The 14,657-nt window shown below is 42.5% G+C and overlaps 1 protein-coding gene across 2 annotated transcripts; it reads right to left on the reverse strand.

The window, feature by feature from the left end:
- Nucleotides 1–8,161: 8,161 nt before the first annotated feature.
- On the reverse strand, nt 8,162–10,945 carry LOC134624373 (butyrophilin-like protein 2). Of its 2 annotated transcripts, XR_010093523.1 has the most exons (4): nt 10,652–10,945; nt 9,132–9,482; nt 8,309–9,002; nt 8,162–8,221 (listed from the first exon to the last, which is right to left on the reverse strand). XR_010093523.1 is itself a non-coding variant. In XM_063469354.1 (3 exons), exons 1-3 carry the CDS (start codon nt 10,869–10,871, stop codon nt 8,686–8,688), a joined length of 888 nt encoding a protein of 295 aa, XP_063325424.1. In that variant the 5' UTR covers nt 10,872–10,945; the 3' UTR covers nt 8,199–8,685. The 2 variants fall into 2 exon arrangements, 1 of the variants encoding a protein (XP_063325424.1); XM_063469354.1 differs by having other exon boundaries at nt 8,199–9,002.
- Nucleotides 10,946–14,657: the final 3,712 nt, after the last annotated feature.

Raw genomic sequence — 14,657 nt, forward strand, 5'->3', positions numbered from 1 at the left:
TAAAAGAGTCAAGGGCACTTTGTAAAACAGGCAACCTACATCTGCATAAGTTTGTGTCAAATGATAAAGAAGTGCTGGCAGCTATTCCCCAAGACGAACAAGCTAAAGCCAAAGACCAGGACATGGCTCTTGGAGAACTCCACATTGAACGTGCACTTGGAGTACAATGGTGCATAGAGGCAGATGAATTCCAATTCAGAGTCCAAGTTAAAGACAGCCCATTGACAAGGAGAGGGGTGCTCTCGATTCATATTCTATTCTATTCACATTCTACCACAATGGGAAGCATGGTTGAGAGACCTGCCCAAGTTGGCAGCTCTGAAGATCCCACGAAGCTACTCACAAGTTGCTGACATTGTGCAGTACGAATTGCACAGTTTCTCAGATGCGAGCCTTAGTGGTTATGGCGCATGTTAATACCTCAGAGCAAAGGGTAGAGAAGGACAGGTCAGTTGTGCACTCGTCATGGGCAAGGCAAGAGTTACGCCCATTAAGCAAACAACCATCCCAAGGCTCGAACTGTCATCGGCCGTGACTTCAGTTCGCATCGCAGATGTGATCAAACGAGAACTAGACATCCAGAATCTACAGGAATATTACTGGACAGATTCACAAGTCGTATTAGCATACATAAATAATGATGCTAAAAGATTTCACACATTTGTTGCCAATCGAATCCAACGCATAAGACAAAGCACAAGTCCTGGGACATGGCAGCATGTCAGCTCAGAGGAAAATCCAGCTGATCAGGCCTCAAGAGGTTTAAATGCTACTCAGCTGAAAGATTCAAACTGGTTTAAAGGTCCCGATTTTCTTTAGAAACAAGATCTTCCAGTCAGAGAGGAAATGGTGGGAGAGGTTGAAGAAATGGATCCTGAAGTCCGTAAAGGCTATACGCACACTGTACATTCAAAGGAAGCAAACCCAGTGCTAGAGCGTTTGAAGAAGTTCTTCAGTTGGTCGAGAGCTATTAAGGCCATTGCCAGGCTCAGACGATTCATCAAAGAGTACAAAGGTGTTCAACAAAGAACGAACAAAGTGACAGATCTTGAAGAAAGAAAAGACACAGAATTATTCATCATCAAGCTAGTGCAAAGAGACGTCTTTGCTGAGGAAATACAGAAGATCAGATCTCAAGGAGAAAATTCTCTGCACAGGCGCAGCAGACTGAAGCAGTTAAATGCCTTTTTGGACAGGTCAGATGTTCTCAGGGTGGGAGCAAGATTATCTCAATCAGCTTTACATTATGATGTAAAACACCCTGCAATTCTCCCCAAGGAGTCCCATGTGTCAGCCCTACTCGTCAAACACTACCATGAACGTGTACATCACCAAGGAAGAGGGATGACAATAAATGAATTGCGGGCAAATGGCATATGGATTTTAGGATGTGGGAGTGTTGTTTCTTCACACAATTACCATTGTGTTAAGTGTAGAAGATACAGAAAGGCTACAAATGTCCAACAGATGTCATATTTGCCAGAAGTGAGAACAGAAACGGCACCTCCTTTCACGTATTGTGGTGTTGACTGTTTCGGTCCATTCATGGTAAAGGAAGGAAGAAAGGAAGTCAAAAGGTATGGACTATTGTTCACGTGTTTATGTTCACGAGCTGTGCACATTGAAACACTAGACGACTTATCGACAGATGCCTTCATGAACGCTCTACGAGTCCTGATAGCCATAAGAGGTCCTGTCCGACAATTAAGATGCGACCAAGGGACAAACTTTATGGGCGCCAAAAGAGAACTTTTGGAGCTGATGAAAGATATGGATCAAGAACCACAAAAAGCTATGGGTTGTGAATTTGTGGTGAACGTCCCGTCAGCTAGCCACATGGGGGGCGTCTGGGAACGCCAAATTCGAACAGTACGAAGTGTACTGACAGCAATGCTGGACAAGTTCTCAAACAGACTCGATACAACTAGTCTAAGGACACTGCTTTACGAGACAATGGCCATCATTAACAGCAGACCTTTAAGTGTTGAGTGTCTCAATGATCCCTTGGGACCAGAGCCATTAACTTCCAATCACATATTAACGATGAAGTCTTCGGTTATTCTTCCACCTCCAGGAGAGTTTTGCAGAGAGGATTTGTACTTGAACAAAAGATGGAAAAGAGTAAAATTTCTAGCAAATGAGTTTTGGCAAAGGTGGAGGCGAGAGTATCTGTTAAATCAACAGCGGCGACAGAAGTGGCAGAACGTCTCACAAAACCTGCGAGTAAATGACATTGTGATACTGCAGGATGATAATGCTCCGAGATGTAAATGGAAACTTGCTCTAATAGTAGAGGCTATAGAGAGCCCAGATGGCAAGGTTCGAAAAGTGAAGCTCAAGACCAGTGAAACTACCTTTGACAGGGGGAAACCACTGACAAGGCTGATATATCTGGAAAGACCTGTTCACAAGGTAGTGACTTTACTGGAGACTAACATGCAAAGTGAACCAGACTCTAATGTTGACACTCATTAGAAAATCACATTGCAAACAATGAGTGATTTTTGTGGGAGTGTAAGTGTTACAGAAATGACTTATATATAAGAAGTTTAATAGACGGTTCCAGCAGTTAAAATGTTCTTGCTTGTACAGTTCTGTGGACAATATTGTAAAGGTGTGTTTATCTTGTCATAAAGAACAAGTTTTATTACACCGCTATTATCGCGAGGTTTGGGGCGTGACAATATAGACTGTGAGCCCACATTTAATAATCACGCTAAGGAGTTCAGCGAGCTATCTGCAAAGGCCTGATTAGTCTACCAGCTGTACAAGGTATTTGTCCTTTGCCATAACTGTATTGTAATATTGTGAAAATTTGTAATGTATGGTGTTCTAATCATTTTATGGTTTAATTTAGAATGCGCAAGACTGTAAAGGTATTCTTCTAGAACCTCCGAAGTGGCAGGCGGCCACGAGGTAATTTTTTGTTGTTAAATCACAAATGTTACCTTTGATAGACTGAAGCGCTTAAGCCTTTCTGTTTTATGTTTGTAGTTTTCACGGCGTTCAATAAATGGAGCGAAGCGCCCGTCTTGAAGAAGCCGTGCCTGTGTTGTCATTTCGGAGTTACAGGGTGTTTTTGAAATGTTTAGCACTGTCACCTCCAATCAGGAGATTGAGGCTGAGCTCAGGGGATCCGATTCTACTGTTAGTGAATAAATGTTATCTCCTCTCAAAGTTAGGCTGACATATTTCTCCTCTGAGTCTGTGAACTCATTACTAGACAAGGTTTTGAGTTGGGATGATAATGTTACCACCAACACACAGCCTCAAATGTCACCTGTCTCAGCTAGGGATTCTAGCACTGTGTTATCTGTACCTGTCTCTCCACATAACCCAGTTAACACTCCTAAGTTACAGTTCGCTTCAAGTGTGGTTTCAAGCAAATATGGCAATCCTATATACAACTGTCATTCTATTAAGTTGCCATCAAATAGATGCTTACCTGGATATTTAAGGTTTGCCCTGGAACCCAGCCATGAAGGTCTAAGTTGTGTTTTTGTGGGCAATGCTGTAGATCTTGTTTGTTGTCCAGCCTCTCTGGACTTTAAAGAACTATTAATGAATGGGAATGTCAAGCCTATGTTCAATTGTTCTGGGTTTGAGGAGACTGAACTCACTGCTTTAGAGCCAGTTGAGACTGTTTGCATCACTTCTGGATCAAACTAGCTGGCTCCCCTGTCACCCATTTCCACATGCCCAGATACTGTTTGTTTTTGGACGTTTTGCTGTGGGGTTACTTGTCGGGTGGTGTGGCAGTTACTTGTGCCAGCTGGGGGCTCAGGCGAGCTCGCCCAGCATCCTGCTCCAGTGACCAGCCTTGTCTTGTCCAGCCTTGTCTCCTGCGGCTGCCATGCCACCGCCACGCAGTGCGCCCTGCACACCTGCGTCTGCCATCGGCCACTTTCCAGGCTGTCAGCTGGACATCTCCGCCATCATAGTCGGCCCCCTGAACTGCTTCGCCGCCAATCCCTTCCCCACGGTCACCCTCCTGAGCTGCTTCACATCAGAAAAAGCAACACATCATCTGCATACAGACTTAGTTTATGCTCTACATTCTTAATTACTACAGCCTGTCTAAATGCTGGTTTGATAAAAACTGCAAACAGTGAAGGAGAGATTGAGCATTCCTGCCTGGTGCCACTCAGAAGACAGAAGTTGGAGAATGTTTGGTCATTTGGCCTCAGACAAGCTGTTGCTTTCTCTCTTGCTGTGAGTTTTTTAGTGGCACCGGAGCAGAGAGTGGACAGTGGACTGGTGATTTTTGCCTGAGCAAAGATAGAAAGACAGAGACTAAAACACAACCACGGTGTGGTGGGTCCTTGTTACAAAAATCTACATTTATTTATAAGTCATATCTTGGATTTGGTCTGCTGTTCTGGCGTTACCCCCACTCATTGTTTCCCCAATCTGATCATATGTTTATTTCTTTTAATGTAATGCAACAGATTCCAAAACCTGTGACATCACATTTAGAAAAAAATAGTAATATTCATCTTCCTGATCTTTCATCTCCCATTTATGACCTTCCATTTATTCACAGCTTCTCATCCCCTGATGAACTTGTTTCTTATTATAATGTCAATGTTCATAACCTTCTTAACATATTTGCTTCACTTAAACACCAAACTGTCTCATTTTCCCATTCAGCACTGTGGTTTACACGTAACATGCACCATATCAAAGCTAAAGGATGCCAACTGGAACGTCTGTTCAAGTAAACCGGACTCACCATACACAAAGAAATGTATAATGATCATATCTTGTTGTATAAGGACTGCATTGCTTCAGCCAGGTCTGGATACTATTCTGGCTTAGTCAGTTCTAGTGAAGGTAACTCCAGGTCTCTCTTTTCTTTGTTTAGTAAAATCACAAAAGCTCCATACTCATTCTCCTCTCATGTGGACTCTGCTGACTTTTGCAGCTCTCTTACATCCTTTTTCACTCTTATAATCTCTGACATCCACCAACAATTTACCTCTTTAGGAACTTCTAACCTTGAAGTAGACTTTCTGTTTTCCTCACTGTCTTCCTGTCATTCATTTTCAAATTTACTCCTACCTGATGTATCAAATCTTATTCAAAAATCTAATTTATCCACTGGTCAGTTCGACCTTCTTCCCACTGTGTTAGTTAAAGCCTGTCTTCCCTCATTGGCTCCTCTCATAACTTGTTAGGGTGCCTGTGTCGTTGACCCAGGGTTTTGAGTTTATTATATTATTGAAATTGATTTTGATATTATTTATCATTTCTAGTCTTTAGTTTCTTTGTTAGATTTCTGTCTTATGGTTTATGTCTCTGTGTCCCCTGTCAGCTGTATCCCCTTGTCAAGTTCGCGTCTCTGTTATGTTTCCTGTTTTACTTTGAAAGTCTGTGTCTCATGTTAATGCGTCTGGTTTTGCTTCCTTTGTCTCGTCAGCCCTGATTTGTCCCAGCTGTGTTTCCCTCCTGTCTCTCACCTTCTTGCTTGCCTGCCTCGCAGTTTTGTAACATAACTAATATTATCCACTCACACTGGAATTGTTCCTTCATCTTTGAAAACTCCTTTTGTCTGTCACGGCGAGTGAGATGAGCCGTGTGGAAAAATAAAGGAGGATCCAAACGCAGGCACTTGTACAGGAGTGAGGGTGGTTTATTAAACACAACAAGGAAAAGGACAAACGGCGAAAGGAGCAAAGACTAAACTAAACTGGGAACAAACTAACTACAGAACACGAACCTGGACATGAATGAGAGCGGCGGAAACAGATGACGACGGATGACAGCAGGGCGAACACACGAGTGGAACATGGAGGATACACAGACGGACCAGCAACAACAATGACTAAAGACGTGACTTAAATACACACAGGGAAACACAGGGAGATTACACACAGGTGGTGGACACAGCTGGGAGTAATTAACAAGACGAGACAGAGGTAAAACTGAACACACTCACAAGAGACGCAGACCTTCACAGTAAAACAGGAAACAAGAACACTACACCAAGACGCAGACCTGACACAGAGAAACAGACGGAAAATGACACATAGAACTAGACCCACACCAAAACATGAGAACACAAATCCTAAATATCAATAAACAGAAACATGGAACTCAAATAACAGACATCATCATAATCATTACCACAACAAGAGAACAATAAAACAATCCCAGATGCAAAATAAACCAAAGCATAATAAACTCAAAATACTGGGTCCAACGGACCCAGAACCGTAACATTGTCATTCCAATTCTCTCAAAGCCTGAGGCAGATCCCAAGAACTTTTATAATCTTCGCCCAATATCAAACCTCCCCTTTATTTCAAAAATCCTTGAGAAAGTTGTTGCCTCCCAGCTTCACTCATACCTCAGTGACCATAATCTCTACGAACAATTTCAGTCTGGTTTCCGCCCCAATCATAGCACAGAAACTGCTTTGTTAAGGATTACTAATGACTAATGACCTTCTGATGGCAGCTGATTCTGGTATTTTAACCATTCTAATCCTTCTTGATCTTAGTGCGGCATTTGACTGCATTTGTCATAATATCCTCCTGAACAGATTAGCATCCATTTGCATTAGTCATACCCCCCTTGCCTGGTTCACCTCCTATCTCTCAGACCACACTTAGTTTATCCAATTTAAATTCCACTCTTCAAGTTTCTTTACTGTTTCTGCTGGTGTGTCCCAGGGTTCAGTATTAGGGCCTCTTTTATTCATTATCTACATGCTCCCTCTTGGCCATATATTCCGAAAATATAATATCAGTTTTCATTGTTATGATGATGACATCCAGCTCTACATTTCCTCCAAACCTAGTTCATCACTTCCACTCTCGAACGGTCTCATGGAGATTAGATCATGGTTCTCCTCCAAACTTAACAGTAATAAAACAGAAGTTTTATTTTCACAGCCTCCATCTTAACCAGATCTCACAGTTTCTCCATTAATATTGAAAATTACCACATCCTTCCTTCCCTGCAGGTGAAGAGTTTGGGTGTTTTCGATTTTAGTCTCACATTAATTACATAACCGGTCTGCATACTTTCCACTTACATAACATACTTGTCTATAGTCCTATTACTTCGGGGATTATTTATTGCAACACCATCTTATTTGGTCTCCCCAAAAAGTCCCACCAAAAACGTCTTCAGAATTCTGCATCTCGGGTAATAACTCGTACTCCCTTAAGAGACCATATTTCCCCAATTCTCCACATGCATCCACAATCTTGCCCCTCCTTGTATCTGTCATCTGCTTCTTCCGCTTCTGTCTTGTCAATATGGGAACAGAGCTTTCAGTCACTCTGCTCCTCAGCGCTGGAACTCACTTCCTTCAGTATTAACCCTCTCGAGCCAGGCGTTGCCGATTTGCAACAGTAAAAAACTCCCCACATATAGTTTTTTTTGGATAATTTTCCCCAAATATCAGATTTTTCCTGTAACTAAAACTTAATTTGAGCCTGAGAGGGTTAAGAAATATAGATTCCCTACTATTATTCACTTACTTCATCCACTTATCTCCAAGGCCGAGGTCAGAAGCCGGGTCTGGCCCGGCGCTGGATAAATAGCTGCAGGGCAGGATGGCTGGGTCTACATCGGCTTACTTCTCACCAATTACTTCTCGAGATTGATAAAAATGTCCGGGTTTTCCTATATTCCGACAGAAGACCCATGTGTGACGTCATCCCCCAAAAGCTGCTTTGTGAGCACTTGTTCTGCTCTCACAGACAGGACAGACAGCGCACAGCAACGAGTCTAATGATGTTTAAAAGATCCCAAAGCATAAGTCCTTCTTTCAGACGAACTGCAAAAGAAATTTCCCGCCTACCGACCATAGCTGGACTGGCCATGGGGCATTCCGGGCATTTGCCCGTCGGGCCGATGGTGATTTTTCGATTTTACGGGCTGATGTTTTTTTGTTATTGTTGTTTTTGTAACGGTATAAACAATGAAAGGTGGTGGATTGGCCAGATGCTGGCTGATGCATAAAAATAACTCAGTTTTTTGGTAGTGCTCCTTCCATCATAAAACTGATCAATGTTCAGCTGATCGGCTTTTCTGATGCAAGTCGCGTCTTTCTTGTTTGTTTATTGCCTACTTTGCGCTAAACAACAGCAGCACATTTAAGCTTGATCAGCTGTTGTTAGAATGTATTTGATATTAATTTCTAGTATCAGCTGATGTTTGCTGGAGTCACAGCGGTAAACGCTGCTGGTCATGATGTCGGTTTGGTTATCTGGTGAGAGGGAAACACAAAGATGAAACCAGGAGATGTCCTTACTGAATCATCAGAGCTGAACAGGTGATGGAGAAACAGGTTTACCTTTTAGGTCACATGAATGAGTTGAAGGGAAGTTATGAACTGTTTCTGAGAGACAAATAACACCAGGATCTTTATTTCTCAGTGGATCTTCTTTCATCTCTGTGCGACCTCTGTAATCCTGGTCCTGTTTATCTGGCTGATTGTTTCCACTCTCATACACGTGGACCTTCATTTGTTGTGGTTCAGTGAGAGTCCACTCCACTGTGACGTCCTCAGGAATGTCAGGTGTGGTTGTAAAGGGTAGAAGGACAGACGTCTCTCCTTGTGTCACCTCAACCACCTCTGTCTGAGAAACTGAGAGAAAAAAAGAAGCAAAAAACAAACAGATCCTCCTGTTTTCAGTGTTTCTCTGACTCGGAGCTGAACTGCTTGTGCGTTTATGTGTGAGGCTGCACATCCTTATTGTAGACGGTGCAGGTGTAGACTCCACGGTCAGTAAAGTGGAGGTTTTTCAGGGTCAGACTGAGGTCTTTATTTTTCACTCGATCTTCGTTCATCTGTGTGCGACCTCTGTAATCCTGGTCTTGTTTATCTGGCTGATTTTTTCCACTCTCATACATGTGAACCTTCATGGGTTTGGGTTGAGTGAGAGTCCACTCCACTGTGACGTCCTGAGGAAGGTCAGGTGTGGTCTTAAAGGGCAGCAGGACAGACCTTTCACCCTGTGTTACCTCCAACATCTTTGTCTGAGGAACTGAGAGAAAAATAAAACACAAAGTTTACAGACAGACATCAGGGAGTGTGATTCTCCATCATGTCCTCTGCTGTGTAAACAGCAGCTCTTCATTCTTGTTTTCGGTTACTGTAGAAAAACAGCTGTTACCTGTGACATTGAGAGTCACTTCTTTCTGTAGCAGCATGTGTCCGTCCTTGTTGTAGACGGTGCAGGTGTAGACTCCACTGTCAGTAAGGCGGAGGTCTTTCAGGGTCAGACTGAGGTCTTTAGTGTTCAGTGGATCTTCATCCATCTCTGTGCGACCTCTGTAACCCTGGTCTTGTTTATCTGGCTGATTGTTTCCACTCTCATACACGTGGACCTTCATGGGTTTGGGTTGAGTGAGAGTCCACTCCACTGTGACGTCCTGAGGAAGGTCAGGTGTGGTCTTAAAGGGCAGCAGGACAGACTCCTCTCCTTCGGTCACTACCAACACCTCCACCCACTCTGGAGGAGGAACTGAGAGAAAAAGTCAAACACAGTCCAATCCTACTTTATTTATAAAGCACTTTAAAATACCCAGCACAGGACCAAAGTGCTGTACATAAAATAAGTTAAAAACAATAGAATAACAGAAAAAGCAAAAGTAAATAAAACACACAATACATAAAAATTAAAACAGCGCTATATTAAAAAAAGAAAACAAGATAAAACCGCATAGAATCAATTAAAACAACTAAAATGAAACTAAAAAATAAAAACTAACATCTCACGTAGTGTCAAAGGCCAGGGTGAAGAGGTGGGTTTTCAGGAGTGACTTAAAAACAGGTAGTGAGTAGGGATGGGTATCGTTTAGGTTTTATCCGATACCGGTGCCAAACCGGTACTTTTGAAACGGTGCCGGTTCAAGTTTCCTGCAGTTTCTCAGGAATATTACAGTCAATCTGGATGAAACTTGGAACAGATGTACAGTAGGTGTCCCAGAGGAGAAATCTGTCGAAAGTTGGACATCAACTATCAAGAATGATTTTTAATGAATTTTTTGACATCAACCAGACTGTCCCGCTTTAGGCTGTCCCAAAGCAATTTATGCACGTGCGTGCATGTGTGAGTCCGCTCGCGTGCATGTCTGAGTACGTGCGCAAGTGTACTTGTGCTCGGATCTATGCTTTCGATCGGGAAATAAGGAGGAAAGGCGCTGCCGTAAAGACTGGTGTAAAAGCGGAAGAAAATTTATGCGGCGGATAAGAAGCGGCTCACTTGACCGCGGTTCTAAAAGAACGTACGTACCTGGACCTGCCTACTATCCTTGTAAAATGATTGGCTAGAATCTGAAACTTTCCCAGGAAGGCCATTAATTGGCTGTAAACTACCTTTTCAAGAATTTTGGAAAGAAAAGGAAGTTTAGTGGAAGGCCTGTAATTTGGAAGAACCGTAGGATCAAGAGCAGGTTTTTTAATCGGGGGTTTGACTACTGCATGTTTAAAATCTTTAGGGACAACACCTGACATCAAAGGGTTTACCAGCTCAAGAACCAAAGGTCCAACTGTTGGTAACACCTCTTTTAAGAGTTTACAGACAGACAGACGTCAGTGAGTGTGATCCTCCATCATCTCCTCTGCTGTGTAACTAGCAGCTCTTCACTCCTGTTTTCAGTTTTTCTGTGGACAACCAGCTGTTACACTCACCTCTGACAGCGAGAGTCACTGATTTCTGTAGCAGCACGTTCCCATCCTTGTTGTAGACGGTGCAGGTGTAGCGTCCACTGTCAGTGAGGTAGAAGTCTTTCAGGGTCAGACTGAAGTCTCCAGTTCTCAGTGGATCTTCCTTCATCTCTGTGCGACCTCTGTAGCCCTGGTCTTGTTTATGCGGCTGATTGTTTCCACTCTCATACACGTGGACCGTCATGAGTTTGGGTTGAGTGCGAGTCCACTCCACTGTGACGTCCTCAGAAAGGTCAGGTGTAGTTTAAAAGGGCAGCAGGACAGACTTCACCCCCTGTGTCACCTCCACAAACTCGCTTTGAGGAACTGAGAGAAAAAAGCAAAACACAAGACAGACAGACATCAATGAGTTTGATCTTCTCTGTGGAAACACACACACACACACACACACACACACACACACACACACACACACACACACAGATATATACCTTCACTCTGCTTCATCCTTTTATGTTCAAAATACACACAGAGACCACAGAGAAGAGTCAGGAGAAGAAGAGTACCCAGGACACCTGAGAGGACTTTGGGCCAGACTGGAGCAGCTTCTGTAATACAAACATGGGAGAGGTTGTTTGAGTTCTCTGTTGTACGCACTGCTCACCATCCTCTGTTTGGACTGTCTTTTTGTATGTTTTCTGTTTACAGAGTTTTGATTTTGGACCACAGTCAGTAGTTGGAGCCGGCTCTTTTTAGTGATCCGAGCTGAAAGAGACGGTTCTCTAAAAAGAGCTGGAATTCCCATCACTACTGAGAACAGCTTTCTTGGTGTGATAATTGATGGTAAAATAAATAAATCATATACATAGCAAAGTTTCAAGAAGTGCTTCAATACTGAGTACACATTCTGGAGCACAAACCACTCCACAACCTCTATTGTTCACTGCTTTTACCATATTTGCATTAGTGCGCAGAGGTTTGAGGCAATACTTATAAATGTTCACTTTAATCAATCTTCATATTGCAAAAAAAGGGTCATAAGGATGATCCAGAAAACTATTACAGTTTAATGGATTGTGCCTTTTCTGTTCTTTACCACAGATTGGTAAATATGCATTAGTTAATGTACACTGCACAGCTTACAAGCAGAGATTATTTGGTCATTTGCACAACTTGGTAAAGGAAGTGGTTCGTTATGACAATTGTGTGTAAATTGTGAGGGAGGCAACACATCTGTGTGTGTGCAGTGAAGCAGGTGGAACAGACCTCAGTGAAGACCTGAAGCAACGTCCCAGCATGACTTAGGTTAAAAAGAGGTACAAAAATGTGTTTTTTACACAGTACGAGGAGGAGGTAGGGCTTTATGGGGTGTATCACCCACTGTTTTTACACTGTGTGTGAACACATATGTTTATATGTCTGTAAATATGTTTATCTCTTGGAGTGAGCTCTATCAACAGAACTGACCTGTGACCTTCAGCTGTACTTCAGTCCGGCTCAGCTCTTGTGCTTGCTTGCGGGCGGTGCAGGTGTAGGTTCCACTGTCAGAGACTGTGGGGTTCCTCAGAGTAAGGCTGAGGTCTCCAGTCTGCAGAGCGTCGGCTCTCATTGATGTTCGGTTGGTGTAACGATCATTTTGAAGAGAAAGATCATCACCACTCTTCACACGTCCGTGAACCATTGGCCTCGTCAGTTCCTCTTGGTCCCACACTGCTGCTGTGGAGCTCATGGAAACATTAACTGGTACCTGACAGGGCAGCAGGACAGACTCAACCCCCTGCTCTACTTCCACCCCTGAGGCATGCTGGGAAACTGAGGAGAAAAACATGAAGAGGTGAGTGCTGTGAATGTAGATATTGATTATGAACTTCGATGTTTTTATGATTGATCTCTCTCCTGTGCTTTAAAAGTCACATTTATTTACACAGCCTAATTACATCACACAGAGGTCACAGTTCAAGTGATTGCTGTCAGTGGGAGCGTGCAGCTGCTTAAAGCTGTAGCACCTAGAATACTTACGTAGACAGCTACTTCCATGCAACTGTGCAACAAACATGTTTATACGTTTGTTATTAGGCAAAGTTATGCATTCACGGAACTTTAAGCTTTCTTGTAACCAAATTATGATGATTGTCTGAAGTTTATTTGCAGTGTATAGCACAAGCAGCACGATGTTATAATTAATACCTACAGCTTTAGTATATCTACTCTCATTGTTCATACTGGTTATAAGTCTGAATAATTTGTAGGTAAGACAATAAAAACCGATTGTGCCAGTTTCCCCATGACTCTTTCTTTGTTTTTGAGAATAACGACTGACAACATCCATTTTCAAGCTGCCAAAAAGTGATTGCTGCTTATAACTTGTGACAGAAATACTGTTTTTACTTCATACTGCTGGATATCATTCAGGAGGGTTATATGTGACACATTATACTGCAAACTTAAAGCAAGCTTTTAGTGGACAATCCAAAGAAACTCAAATGTCCAAAATGTTGTAATTCACAAAATGAGACCAAAACAGGAGTAATGGCCTAATTTAATCAGGTGGGAGGAGCTCCGCTTAAAAAAATCAGTTTATATCAATTTATATCATGTCTGTGTGACTCCACATGTTTAGACTCTGACTGTTATCAGTTTAGTTTACTATACATGAACATGCACAGCAGCTCCTGGGAGACACAAGTTGTATATAAAACACAAACAGATGTGTTTCATCTGGAAAAGCTGCCTCAGATTAACAGGTGAGAGTGAAACAGATGTATAGGATGAACTGCTACCCGCTGACAAACATGTGAATACTTCTGCTTTAAAATGCATTTCTTTGTTATTTTCTGTTTAAACCGTGACTCATGCCTGTGCTGTCACATTGTTTTACCTGCTGAGAGAGAGCGACTGCTGCTACAACATTAAAGGTGTGTGACTGATGTACTGGCTGATATTTCAACATGTATGATGGATGATTAATGAAATAACTGCACATAACAAATGTCACAGAAACCTGTTTGTCTGATGTATCTGACAGAAAAGTGATATCAGGAGTATGTCAGATTTTTAAATCATTCATTAATTGTATAAGTTTGAAAAATCATGGTTCTTACTTTTGTGTTCGGAAAAAATCATTGTACAGTTTTTATTTGCGTAAAATTACAGGTTAAAAGTTACTTCTGTACTTTCAATGAAGACTTATTTAACCAAAATAAAAACACTTTGGCCAGATACGCTTGAAATTCATTGTGATGAAGGTTTAATATAACTCAGAGCTAAAATCACAACAATAAAGTAGCTTCTAACAGAACAAGCCTCGGTTCAAGCCCCAAATTCCAGCAGACAGCTCTGATGTTTTCCACAGCCTTACTGACGCATTATCCTCTCCGAGGAAAAGAAGGCGTGACTGTGGGGAAGTACGGGTGACGTCAGTACATACAGCACGAGCGACACAGCGGCAAATGGACCATAAAGTTTGGTTTTAAAGATTTAATCTGCAGTAATAACAATAATAACAATGATGATGACGACAGCGGTTTCTGTGACATAACTGTAGTAACTGCACTTATAGTTTTAAAGCCTCCATGAAGGCCGCACAGTGAGTTTATGTACGAGTAGCAGCTGACCACACAGAATGACGTCACACACGTTACTGTGGTAGGTGTTTAAACACGTGCTCACAGCTGTCCGTGCGCGCGCGCTCGGAGGATCAGAGAGGCCTTCTTACCGAAAACGAGGAGCAGAAACATCAGCATCTTTAAACAGTCCCGTTACAGCTGATCCTCACCACCGACACAGGAAACACCGACAGCTCTCAGATCCGTTACTCTGCTGAAGGAGGCGCAGAAAGTCTCCTCCCTGCTGGACAGGAAACACTGACAGGGGGCGTTTCTCAGCACCAAGCCGCTGTTTTATTCTCTTTATCGATGATGTCATTAATACGTCTACATTAACAACAGAGAGACCACAGCAGAGGGACAAATGACAACTCACCTTCTGATTTTTGAATCTGTCCTGGTTTGAATGTAACGCTCGGTTTTGT

This window comes from Pelmatolapia mariae, linkage group LG3_W (assembly GCF_036321145.2).
Source record: "Pelmatolapia mariae isolate MD_Pm_ZW linkage group LG3_W, Pm_UMD_F_2, whole genome shotgun sequence".
NCBI classification, from domain to species: domain Eukaryota; kingdom Metazoa; phylum Chordata; class Actinopteri; order Cichliformes; family Cichlidae; genus Pelmatolapia; species Pelmatolapia mariae.